This window comes from Heptranchias perlo, chromosome 37 (assembly GCF_035084215.1).
Source record: "Heptranchias perlo isolate sHepPer1 chromosome 37, sHepPer1.hap1, whole genome shotgun sequence".
In the NCBI taxonomy this organism is placed as follows: Eukaryota; Metazoa; Chordata; class Chondrichthyes; order Hexanchiformes; family Hexanchidae; genus Heptranchias; species Heptranchias perlo.
The window spans coordinates 10,746,196-10,758,795 of record NC_090361.1 but is presented as its reverse complement, the minus strand read 5'-3'; the positions used below and the strand labels follow the sequence as shown (position 1 = coordinate 10,758,795).

The 12,600-nt window shown below is 49.2% G+C and overlaps 1 protein-coding gene across 1 annotated transcript; it reads left to right on the top strand.

Moving 5' to 3' along the window:
• Nucleotides 1–2,300: 2,300 nt before the first annotated feature.
• Nucleotides 2,301–12,594, top strand: LOC137304501 (keratin, type I cytoskeletal 18-like). Its single transcript, XM_067973124.1, has 11 exons — nucleotides 2,301–2,832; nucleotides 4,175–4,257; nucleotides 4,410–4,566; nucleotides 5,881–6,044; nucleotides 7,817–7,940; nucleotides 8,070–8,290; nucleotides 9,125–9,171; nucleotides 9,812–9,845; nucleotides 10,473–10,492; nucleotides 10,882–10,905; nucleotides 12,214–12,594. Coding segments are annotated over exons 1-11 (1,332 nt in total). The 5' UTR covers nucleotides 2,301–2,376; the 3' UTR covers nucleotides 12,216–12,594.
• Nucleotides 12,595–12,600: the final 6 nt, after the last annotated feature.

The window sequence follows — 12,600 nt, the reverse complement described above, 5'->3', positions numbered from 1 at the left end:
TAAGTGTCAAATTATAATATCGGTCCAGGATGCACTCCAGTCCCTGCGGTGCCCACCGGTCGCGGAAAGCCTCAAGCGTACCGGCATTCGCAGCGTGCTCCCTCTCCGGGGCCACCCGGGTGCGGAGAATGCCGCGGAAGAGAGGCAGACAGTCGGAGCGACCGCCCCCACGGGCCGCGTCTAACCTGGGCCATAGCGGGATTTGAAATCACCAACCTCTGGGTTCCTAGCCCAGCACCAGAACGACAAGACGACCATACTCCTGCCACAAAACAGTAGCTGGACCTCTGTGTTGGATTCTGTGATCTGACATCCTGCTGACACAATCTGTTTGGACTTAAGCGACGTGTCAAATCGTAATCCTGCAGGTATGAACAAATCTGAACAACATGCCCAACGAGAATTAAAGCAATCACCTGTCTCTAGGCACATCTGGTTCTTTGCACTGAAATCAGTTAAACTGTTTCACTCGAGAGAATGAATTCAATTTCTCTTTCACACTGCACCAGTACTAACAGATCCTGTACAATATTGGATCCCTGATGCATTCGTATTTTGCCAACATAAAATGAGAAGATAATTTTCTATCTTCCATCTTTCGGGTGAGATGTTAAACCGAGGTCCCACCTGCCTGTTCAGGTGGACGTTAAAGATCCATTTGAACCTTTTGTGCAATTCTTGCAGCATCCCCGATTTCCTTTGCTTCACCACCTGCGGCCATGCCTTCAGCTGCCTAGGCCCGAAGCTCTGGAACTCCCATCCTGGAGGCTCTGTGAGTCACTGATGTGTCTCCCCCACACCCAACCCACCGCCCCTCCCCAGGCACAACTCATATCCCCTCCCCCACACCTCCCCCTCCTCTCCCCAGGCACAACTCACGTCCAGTCCCCCACATCTCCCCCTCATCTCCCCCTCCCTTCCACTCCCCCACACCTCCTCCATCCCCTCCCCCACACCTTCACCTCCCTATTGTCCCTTCCCTCTCCCCCACACCTCCCCTCCCCATCGACCCCTCCTCCCCACTTTCTCTCCCCCTCCCCTCCCCTTCACTTTCTCTTCCCCTCCCCTCCCCTTCACTTTCTCTTCTCTTCTCTTCCCCTCCCCTTCACTTTCTCTTCTCTTCTCTTCCCCTCCCCTCCCCTTCACTTTCTTTCCCCTCCCCATCCCTTCACTTTCTTTCCCCCTCCCCCCTCCCCCTCACTTTCTTTCCCCCTCCCCCCTCCCCCTCACTTTCTTTCCCCCTCCCCCCTCACTTTCTTTCCCCCTCCCCCCTCCCCCTCACTTTCTTTCCCCCTCCCCCCTCCCCCCTCCCCCTCACTTTCTTTCCCCCTCCCCCTCACTTTCTTTCCCCCTCCCCCTCACTTTCTTTCCCCCTCTCACTTTCTTTCCCCCTCCCCCTCCCCCTCCCTTTCTTTCCCCCTCCCCCTCCCTTTCTTTCCCCCTCCCCCTTCACTTTCTTTCCCCCTCCCCCTCCCCCTCCCCCTCCCTTTCTTTCCCCCTCCCCCTCCCCCTCCCTTTCTTTCCCCCTCCCCCTTCACTTTCTTTCCCCCTCCCCCTCCCCCTCCCCCTCCCCCTCCCCCACTTTCTGTTCCCCTCCCCCTCCCCCTCCCCCTCCCCCTCCACTTTCTCTCTCCCCCCCCACTTTCTCCCCCCCCACTTTCTCTCCCCCTCCCCCTATTTTCTCCCTCCCCCCACTTTCTCTCCCCTACTTTCTCTCCCCCCTCCCCTACTTTCTCTCCATCTCCCCCTCCCCCTCCCCCCACTTTCTCTCCCCCCTCTTTCTCTCCCCCCTCCCACTTTCTCCCCCTCCCCCTACTTCCCCTCCCCTACTTCCCCTCCCCCTACTTCCCCTCCCCCCCTACTTCCCCTCCCCCCTCCCCCTACTTTCTCTCCCTCACTTTCTCTCCCCTCCCCCTACTTTCTCCCTCTCCTCCCCCTATTTTTTCTCTCCCCCTACCCCTACTTTCTCTTTCTCTCCCTCACTTTCTCTCCCCCTCCCCCTACTTTCTCTCCCTCACTTTCTCTCCCCTCCCCCTACTTTCTCCCTCTCCTCTCTCCCCCCTCCCCCTACCCCTACCCCTACCCCTACTTTCTCTTTCTCTCCCTCTCTTTCTCTCCCTTTCCCCCACCACCTTCTCTTCCCCCTTCCCAGCCCGAAAGCTGAGCAATCTCTGATGTAGCACCGCCCAGTTGGGTGCCTGTGTCCAATCAGACCAAAAAGGGTGGGGTGGGTGGGGAGGAGGCGTGTCCGTGGTTGGGACGAGGCCCCGCCCCCCCCGGGCTGTATAAAGATCCTCAGCCACCGGGCAGGTCCTCACTGGGCTCTTGCAGTCGGTTCTCATTAGTAGATTGCTTCTCGCACGTCCTGTTTTAACCATGTCCTCCGTACAGGGATCCAGAATTACTTACAGCAGCACCAGCTCGCAGAGATCAGGGATGCCCAGATATTCCCAGAGTCTTCATCAGGCCTCCTCAAGACCCATCAGCTCAAGCCAGAACTTGCGCTCGTATGGACGCGTTGGAAGTTCAGGTTTTGGAAGTTCAGGTTTTGGAAGTTCAGGTTTTGGCGGATCTTTAGGTTTAGCTCAAGGCGGAGGTTTAAGTTTAAGTAGTAGTTCGTTCATGATGGGAGGTGGGGGCCTGGTCTCCAATGAAAAAGATGCCATGCAGGACCTCAACCATCGTTTGGCCAATTACCTGAGCAAGGTGCAGATGCTGGAACAATCCAACAAAGACCTGGAGAAGCAGATTCGGGAGTTTGCATCCAATAGAACTATCGACGGATTTGACTGGACTCTGTACGAGAAGACAGTAAAACCCCTTCAACAACAGGTAGGAGATTTCTTCCATTCAGTCCCTGCTTAACTTTCCTGCACATCTCTGCACATGAAACTCTTGCTCACAAACTGGTTTAAACGGTGTGCTTGACCCTGCGTGACTTTATGAACAAACTGGCATCAAATTTCCCCCCTCTGTGTTGTGTTAACCTGCCTAGTTTTGCTGCAGGCTAGTGGGAGATTGAGCCAGTCGGACCCCCAGTTTTGAGTCCCAGACTGTGCTGAATGTGTTAGTGTCAGCTTGGGTGGGTAGACGTCAACGATTCTCAGAACCTCCAAGTTGGGAATTAGCCAGGGATTCTATTCCTGATCTCTACTGCTTGCTGGTCCACACACATTACAACTGCACCCCAAACAATGTTGAGGGGGACAGAACTTCCAACAAACTGAGATTGTCTTCATTTGATCTTTGGCACAATCTATTTGCTTGGATGTGAGCATCAGTCTTGCTGTGCTCCCCACCACTATGGAAATCCCACCACTTACAGAGGGTGTCAAACTGTGGATTTGTAAAGGGGGTAATTGTAAACCAGCAGAGTCAGGATGTAACCACACCAAACTTTCTCAAAGATCCGTTATGCAACCTACTGCAAACTGTTGAATGACAGATTGCTTTAAGGGATTTCCAGCTTGTGGAGTTTCAACTTTTGGGCTCCAGACTATAGTTTCACAATGATTGATTTTAATATGTTGTTTAACAGCTCTTTTTTTCCCCCTCCTTCCATTGCCCCCCCCCTCCCCCATATGCCTCAGTTAGATGGGCAGTGTATCACTGAGACATACAGCTGCGGAGAAGAGCCCGTCCTGATCACCACTCCTGTTGGAAAGTGTCTGTGTGTGTGGGCATTGGGTGGGGACAGCATCAGCCTTGGCTACAATGCCCATTCTCTTGACACTCAGGCCCCCATTTTAACCTAACCCACCTGGTGAGAACGGGGTGGGTTCGGGTTGCATTTTACACCCCGCCCAATTTTACACTCCATTGAAGAACCGCCAGGTGTGTTAGGTTAAAATCGGGGCTTCCTCCATCTCTGGCTTCTTGCACATTTCCCCTTCGCCCCACCATTGGTGGCCATGCCATCTACATCCCCAGCTGTAGAATTCTCCCCTACACCTCTCTTCCTTTTTAAGACACTCCTTAAAACCATCTCGTTGACCAAGCTTTTAGTCACCACTGCTAATGTCTCCTTCTTTGGCTCGGTGTCAAGTTTTGTCTAATTACGCTCCTGTGAAGCACTTGGGATGTTTTCCTACGTTAAAGGCGCTATATAAATGCAAGCTGTTGTAATTTCCCTCCACCCCGTCCTGTTGACATTGTCCTTTTTTATTTCTCCCAGATTCTCGAGGCCATTCTGCTAAGCTCTCGCATTGCTTTGGAGGTTGACAATGCCAAGCTGGCTGCTGAAGACTTCCGAAACAAGTAGGTGATCCCCATTCCTTTTGTTCCCTTTCACCTTCTGATGGAACCTCTCCCTACGATCCAGGCTCGTTGATTGTTTCTTTTCCCAACCGTTGCTTTTCATGTCGTGCTCCTGTGTTGATTTTGTCTCCTCGACCCTCTGCCTGTTTCAGGTGGGAGTCGGAGCTGATGCTGAGACAGTCGGTGGAGAATGATATCGACGGGCTCCACCAACTGAAGGACACCTACCTGCAGTTACAGGGCAACCTGACTAATGAGATTAATGGGCTGGAGGATGAGATTGCATACCTGAAGAAGAACCATGAGGAGGTGGGTTTCTGGGGTTCGGGTGGTCCGGTGTCCATCGTCACACACTGAGGTTTGCGATATAGACAGCAAGTCTCTTGCTGCTGTGTGACCCTGGGTGAAGGTATTCGTCACTCCCGATCCCAGGGACTGGGCGTTTCCCAACCCTGTCTGATCACCGGTCACTTTAACCTAACCCGCCCGGTGGGAAACTGACGTCATCCGATCGACCTCCTGATTTTACTTTCTATCGAAGTGAATGGAAAGTAAATTTGGACAGTGTGTAAAATGGGCAGCCAATCTGATCCCATCAGTTTCCCACCAGATGATTGGGTTAAAATTCCCCCCATAATGTTGACTTGCTCCTTTGGCCTGATGGTCACAGCTTTCACTCTCTCCCACAGGTTTCTCTCTCCTTTATCTATCTTCCCCTCTCTCTTTCTTTCTACCAGTTCCTTTCTTCCTCCCCTCTCCCACTTTGTCTTCTCTGCTCTTTTCCCCCATCTGTATGTCTCCTTTCTTTTGCCTTCTATCTGCCCCTTGCACTTTTTTTCTCTTTCCCCCCCCCTTCTTTCTGTCTGTACTCTCTCTTTAGCTCTGAGTGCCCCCTCCTCTGCTCCTCTTCTCTTTCTGTCTGTCCCCTCTTCTCTTTCTGTCTGTCCCCTCTTCTCTTTTGCTTTGTCTCTCCTTTTCTTTTCTCTTTCACTCTCTGGCTGCTCTCTCTCTTGCTCTTTATCTGTCCCCTTCTCTTTCTATTTGTTCCTCAATCCTCTCTCTAACTACCCACTTATTTTCCTCTGTCCGTCCCCCCTTCTCTTTCTCGGGCCTCGTTTTCCTCTGCCCCTCCGTGCCTGCCTGCTGGCTTTCAGATCCTAATTCCCCTGTAGAATCAGTGGCACATTAGCACCAGCAAACCTTCATGCAATAATGGGAGCTCTGCACAGGTTCAAAGATGCCGTATAATCTCCTTGTAAAGAGCTTTCTAAGAAGATCTTTAATTTGAAAATCTTCACAAAGTTTGTTCCTTTAAACTTGTTTGGGACTTGTGTGCTCATTACCATCTTCAGTATAAAGAACTGGACTGATCTCCCTTTAAACTGTGCACAGCACAGGGCAAGGTGTGCAATATTGGCCCCTATATATGCCAAGTCAGTACTATTGGCCACTTTCTGTAAGTCTCAATAATTAATTGCTATGGTTTTGGCCCCAAATTTCCTTGCTATCTTCAGCAGTTACTCCATTATTGCGCTGAAAAAGATTGAGGAAACTTGCTTTTAGCACATTACGTCACACAGATGGGATGCGCTGATCTAACGTTTTAATGCCCTTGTGTTTCAGGAATTGAGGCTTTTGCGGCAGCAGCAAACACATGATGTCCAGGTTGAGGTGGACTCAGTTCCTTCCGTCGACCTGTCTGCGACCCTGAAGGAACTCCGAGACAGGTACAGCCAGATTGCTGACCAGAACCAACAGGAATTGGATGCTTGGTACAAGCAACAGGTAGGATTGGATTCTCCAACAGCAGCAACACACTAACTCCAATGACATAAATGACTGGTTAATCTGTTTTTTTTTTGGTGGTACTGACTGAGGGAGGAGTGTTGGCCGAGGACACTGCAGACCATACAAAATAGATGGGCAGGAAAAGACCAGTTAGTCCATCAAGCCTGCCCCACACACCATGATGGTTGGAGCATCCTAACCAGCCCCCCCCTTCCCCCTCCTCCACCAACTCCCACAGCCATGTAATCTCTTGGGAGAGCCAAAATAACAGAGAAAACCAAGGGCTGATAAGGGGGGAAAAAATAATCTGGAAAATTCCTCTTTGACACCCGCCCCCCCCCCCCCCCCCCCTCTCAGGCGGTCAAAACCAGTCCAGGGGATCGCATTGCCCATGTGTGATCTGTAAAGACACTTACCTTCTAGATGATGCGATCTCTGCCTCAGTCAGGAACTGGTCCAGCTCCCTCTTGAAGGCAGAGAGTCGACACCCACCACACCAGCCGGCAACACATTCCAGAGGCTCACTACGCTCGGAAAAGAAGAGCCGCCTAAAATCCAGTCTATTCGTACACTCCCATAGTTTAAACTTGTGTCCCCTGGTCCTCCCCAATCTGTTACACTGGTATAGTCTCTCAATAGGCTCGCCATCCAGCCATTTTAATTATTTTGTAGACCTCTATCAGGTCGCCTCTAAGGCTACGCTGCTCTAAAGTAAATAGACCATGGTCCTTTTAAGCCTATCCAAGTAGCTGAGGTTCACTTAGCTAGGAATTATTCTCGTAGCTCTCCTCCGGAACTTTTCCAAGGCTACTATATTATCCACCATGTGGGGGGGACTAAAACTGGACACAGGGTCTGAGCAGTGACCTGTACAGTGTCAAAATGGTGTCCTTTGATTTATACTGTGGTTCTATTAATACAATCCAATACCCTGTTATCTTTAGCTACAGTTTCTCTACATTGGTCCTGAACCTTCAGTGATCTGTGCACAATAACACCTAGATTTTTTTTTTCTCTCTCAACCTCTTTCAGTATTGTTCCCTGCAACTGATATGTGTATTTTGTGTTGGACCTACTAACATGCACTACAAGAACATGACATTTATCCAAGTTAAATATCATCTGCCAATGTGTGGCCCACTCCCCTAGCACATCTAAATCTTTTTGCAGTTGATTGCACTCCTCTACCGTTTAACCCTTGCACAGATTTTGCTGCCATCTGCAAACTAACTGACCATACTCCCAACACCACTGCCCAGTTCATTAATGAAGACAGTGAACAGTAGTGGGCCTGGGACTGATCCCTGATATCACTAGTAACATGTCTCCAGGTTAAACCACATCTGCTAACTAGAACTTTTTGGCTGTGGGATTGGAGCCAATTCCTAATCCAGCATATCAAATTCCTACTGATACAATAAGGTTTTATCTTGTGAGCTACCTTATCAAAGGCTTTCTGAAAGTCCAGGTAGACACTGTCCTAGTGACTTCCTCGAAGAACTCTATCAATTTGTACAGTACGACCTATTTTTCTAGAAGCAGTGTTGGGTATTTCTGATGGCCCCTTCCCTTTCCCATTGATTTTCCTAATGCAGTCAACAGGTTTGTTCAACATCTCTATGAACACCTTGTGCATCAGTGCTGACGGTGAGCATTGTGGATGGGTTAGTGTTCTTAGTTAGTGTGTGCAGTCACTATCTGGCCAGCTCCATATCAGTGCAGGGCCAGTTGTATCATTCTTCATCCCTGTAAACCTCTCTGATTTTTCAGTGGCGATCAAAGTCACGGAGACCACTCAGACTAACCAGGCTTTAGTTGGTGCTAAGGGTGAACTCAGTCAATATCGTCACCAATTGCAGAGCCTTGAAGCTGAATACAACTCCTTAAGTGGGAATGTAAGTGATTTTTGACAATACGTGGACCGCTTGATCGAGAGCCATGTTTATCTGAACTTCAATCTGATCGCTATTTGAACCTGTGCAGACAGGGGCATCGAACTGACCAAACTGACTTGATGTTTTCAGTTAGCCGCCCTGCAGAACACTCTGAACGAAACAGAAGGGCGATACGCTATGGAGCATCAGCAGATACTGGCCAGGGTCTCACAGCTGGAAGGGGAGCTGGGAGGCATCAGGAACGACCTGATGCGACAGAGTCAGGATTACCAGATACTTCTTAACTACAAGATGAAGCTGGAGGCTGAGATTCAACAGTACAAACTTCTGCTGGAAGGAGGTAACCAAAGGTAAGGCACCGAGGAGTCCACAGTCCAAATTCATTGTGTGCCTGGCTCTCACTAGCAATGTATTTATTCATGCCGGTAACTTTTCAGTGATGAGTTACCTGACCTCAGACAAGATGGCAGTCGGGGCATTAGATTGGGCTTCTGCATTTTTCTCGGGCTGAGAAAGGAGGGAGGGGAAATCAGCCACGTTTCCTGCCCCTGATCACTGCCCAATGACCCTCGCTGGAAAGTGAGAACATTGGCGAGAAACCAACCCCATGCTCAGATGTGATGACCCCAAATCCCTTGTGGGTGAACAGCTGAACGGGTCGCTAGGGAGCGAGGTCCCTGGTGATGAACCCCTGCACTGTCAGCAGGTTTCTGGTGGGGGGGGGGAAGGGAGAAGGGATGGAAGAATTAGAGGGCAAAAGTTTTCTGAAAAACAAAGTTGATGTTTCCAGCGGAAAGAGTACAGCAAATATCAGAGGTTCAGCAGTAGAGTCCAAACCTTCGACCACACTTGCTGGATGAAGCCCAATGAGATTTCACCAGTTCAGGTTTCCGGGGATTGGGCCATTTTATGGTTCACCACCAATGTCGTTAGGAATCCACAGGAGGACTTTCCTCGGGACTCCTCCATTGACCAAGACACAGACTGGGTAGGGTGGTGGCCCCTAGGTCGTGTTGCTGCCCTTCTCCCTCTCCCCCCACCGTCCCCCCACTTCATCCAGCAGCTTAATTCTACTACCGGCTCCACATTTTGCAGTATACAATGGTAACAATCGTTTTTGTTTTGTTTCCCTTTCCTTCCTCCCTTCCCTCTTTCTTTCCTTCCCCACCCCCCACTCCATCCAGCTTGGTTGGTAGTTCATCTTCCTCCAGCTTCCCAACAAGTCTGACTGGTAAGTTTTCAAGTGATTTTGAGTTGTGATGTGACGAGAAAGTGTGTGTATCATGGGCCTTAATCCTTTCTGCTGTAGTCTATGATGATCCAAGCAGTCACTGCTGGACAGTGTACATGGAAACACTTGTCTCTATCGGCTTTTCTCGTTTCTCCTCATCTTATCAATACCACTAAAGTCAGTCCTACTGTAAGTTTTCCTTTGTTACTCCTCTTCATGATATTGTGACTGAGATTCATCACACCATCTCTAACTCATTCTTTCCAGGACCTGGAAGATGCGGCTCTATTCTCTGCTCACTTTTCCTCCTTCCTGTTATCCTCAGGCTTTTGAACCTAAGCTTGGCGTCACTAACCTCTGCTTCAGATTTAGTTCATTGTCTCTCCTGCTCTTCTTAACCTTGATGTTGCCCTGCTATGGGCCTTGACCTGTGTTTCCCAATAAGTTTAAAATCTCGGGACTGGTGACTGCAGTAGCCCCCTCCTTATTATTAACGACTCCGTTTATCGTTGGAGTGACTGTCCCCAGACTCGGGCGGGGGTGGTGGCGATGGTTAGTGGGGTTCACTGGCCTGTCAACCATTTTGAAATGAAGTTCTTTGTCATTGGTTAACTGCTGTCTAATTCCCATCCTATCTTAGGTAAGAGCTCAGGAGGTTCCACTACAATCATCACGTAAGTTACTCTTATTACATACCAATTCGTGGCCCATGGGAAGATGGGAGGGGGTGCTGGAGGGGCCTGATCACTGATCAAAGATTTATGGGCCTCAAAGCCCAATGCATCCCAAGCCCTAAATATTAGAATGAATTCCAATGTGTTACCAGCCCCTTCCCAGCATGTCCTGTGGCATTGACCCTTCTGAATGACTCCAGTTGTTTTGTTACCCTGAAGATGTCAACCTGGGAAGTAGGGTGGGATAGGAAATGGAAGGAGCGGACCTGCATCATGCTCAGTGCGAGGACGTCACTCACAAGCAACCAAACAGACAATTGGATTGCCAAACATCTAAAGACATTAACCCTTTAGCACTCAGAATATTCTTGAGACCTAATTGGGGGATGGGGGGGGGGGAATCCAGAATTAATGATTTATAGAACAGTAAATGTTCTGCAACTATGCTATTGGTTAAAGACTGACTACTTAGAAGAGGATTAAAAACCACAATGCATGAGCTTGAAACTCAATAGCTTAAAGTTTGAGGCCTACATTAGGGTTTGAGTTGGTGGGATGTTTTGTTTATGTACCGACTGTGTGCTTGGCAGATACTAACTGCTTCTGTTGTCCTTTGTTCTCTTTTAGCACCACCACCACTGAAAGAGGTAATAAAAGCTCTTCACTCTTCTTGGCTCTGTGTTTGATGGTAATGTGCAGTGTGGTACAGAGTACACAGACAATCAAGGCCCGTGCTTGGTCTGTGCTGCACTGTGGGAAGTTTTAATCTTGTATTGAAGGTGCCATATAAATGCAAGTTGTCTGATTTCAGCCGGGGTAATGGTGGGTGCGGTACAATTGGCTTCATTTAGGGTAGGACAATGATAAATCAACCAGGGTATCTGCTGTGGATCGCTAACCAGTGATTCAGGTGGAACGTGTGTGTGGACGATTACTGACACGATCTGTCCTCGCACGTGAATGGTCGCGCATTGCTCAAAACTGTATCAAACATTTTTTACTGCTTGTTAACACCTCTGGTATATTCCTTTTTTAGGTGGCGGTATCGTAACAACCCAGTGTAAGTCATTCTCCTTCTGACTCTTGCATTAGTGGCCTATCACAAGGGAAGGGATGCATTGGCGCAGGAGGAGGCCATTCAGCCCCTCGAGCCGTTTCCACCATTCAGTTAGATCACGGCTGACCCGTACCTCGACTCTTTACCCGCCTTAGCTCCATATTCCTCAATCCCCTCGCCCAACGACAGTCTGTTGATCTCAGCCAATTCACCCAGCATCAAAGGGTACGTTGGGGGCTCCAAGTGCCCCATCAGGGCAATTTATTGGTGCCCAGGTGCAGCCCACGTCCCTAATGTCAGGTGTGCTGGTTCCTGTAGAGCTGTACAACAGCATAGGTCAGTGCGCTTGGGGGTGGGGGAAGATGGTTTGAGGGGGAGGGTCTGTGTTTTAGTTGGGTGTATTGTGTCCCCACCGTTCTTCTGGGAGGGTCTCCCAGTCATTGGCATCAAAACACAAACTAATTTCTTGGGGGCTTGTCATAAGTCCAGGGGAAAATTACCTTTGTAGCTCACTGATACCAAATTGCCAGTGGGGCTACTGACTAGTACGTATTGCAACTAAGTCATCTTATCATGTGGGGTACTCAATGTGATAGAAACAGTCCTGGACCAAGCAGGGAGGGGGGGGAGGGAGGAATCAGGCAGGATCCTGATTTTGTAGGATCTTGCAATGTGCAAGATGACCTCTTCATTTGGCTGTGGAACAACTGTGGCTGTACTTCAAAAGTAATTCCTTGTATATGAAGTACTTTGAAATGTTACGGCTCTACATAAATGCAAGAATTTAATTTAGTATTTAAAAGTTTGTATCCTGCTATGAACCTTCTCTCGTTCCTCCTCCGCTCCAATATACTGTCTTCCAACTCTTCATCTTCATGATTTTGAAGTGAATAACTCAAGTTCTACCACTCCCAGTACCTCCAATCCTCCCTCCATCCTTACTTATTTCTACCAGATGCTTAGTGTCACCTTCCCACTACTTCCTGGTTTACCTCATTGTCTGTCCTACTCTTTTAAACCCTGGTACTGTATTATCAACAATTGGAAAAATATCAGATTTGCTTGAAATCAAAAAGAAATGGGAAAATAATGTAATTCAAGTTAGTCTTTGTTGTACATCTAACTTGAAGAAAGCTGTAACAGAGACTGAGGTGTTGTGGGTGGGGGGAGAGAGCAGGAAAATGGGACTGTAAAATCAGCCACCAAGACAGGCTTAAATTCAGCAAAGGGAGGAGGTATAGAGTGGTCATAGCCTGTGCTTTAAAAAAAAAACTCTGCACTATCTTAACCCGGTTTATTTGGTTATTACAGAACTCTCAATGACCATCTGAAGTGAAGAATCAGCGAGGGACTTGCTGCAAACTCCGCGTTGGAGCCGCCAAAACTCGTATTTCCTGCCGGTCTTTCGGGGATGGGGGGGGGGGGGTGGTCTTTGGCCGTGAGTTTCCTCCTTCACGGCCTCCACCCGTAACTCTTGCACTCTTGCTGTTCTGCTGCTTTTGTTAAAAATGGGATGTGTAACAGGGCACCCAGGGCTCCCTTCAGGTAGAATTGCATCATTTCTAAGTCAAACACGTGGGTTGCCATGGAGTCAGAACCACACCGCCCCCATCAGCTGTTACTCCTCTCCACCCCCCCCCCCCCCACCCCCCCTGCAATGTGCTGACCCCTGACCCTTGTGCTAAGTGCTGGTCAGTT

Excerpts from the sequence above, each read along its gene's own strand:
- LOC137304501 (XM_067973124.1), top strand. The coding sequence starts at position 2,377 with ATGTCCTCCGTACAGGGATCCAGAATTACTTACAGCAGCACCAGCTCG. Across the intron at positions 6,045-7,816 it reads GCTTGGTACAAGCAACAGGT|GGCGATCAAAGTCACGGAGA; the intron begins AGGATTGGATTC and ends TGATTTTTCAGT. Across the intron at positions 9,172-9,811 it reads CTTCCCAACAAGTCTGACTG|GTAAGAGCTCAGGAGGTTCC; the intron begins GTAAGTTTTCAA and ends ATCCTATCTTAG.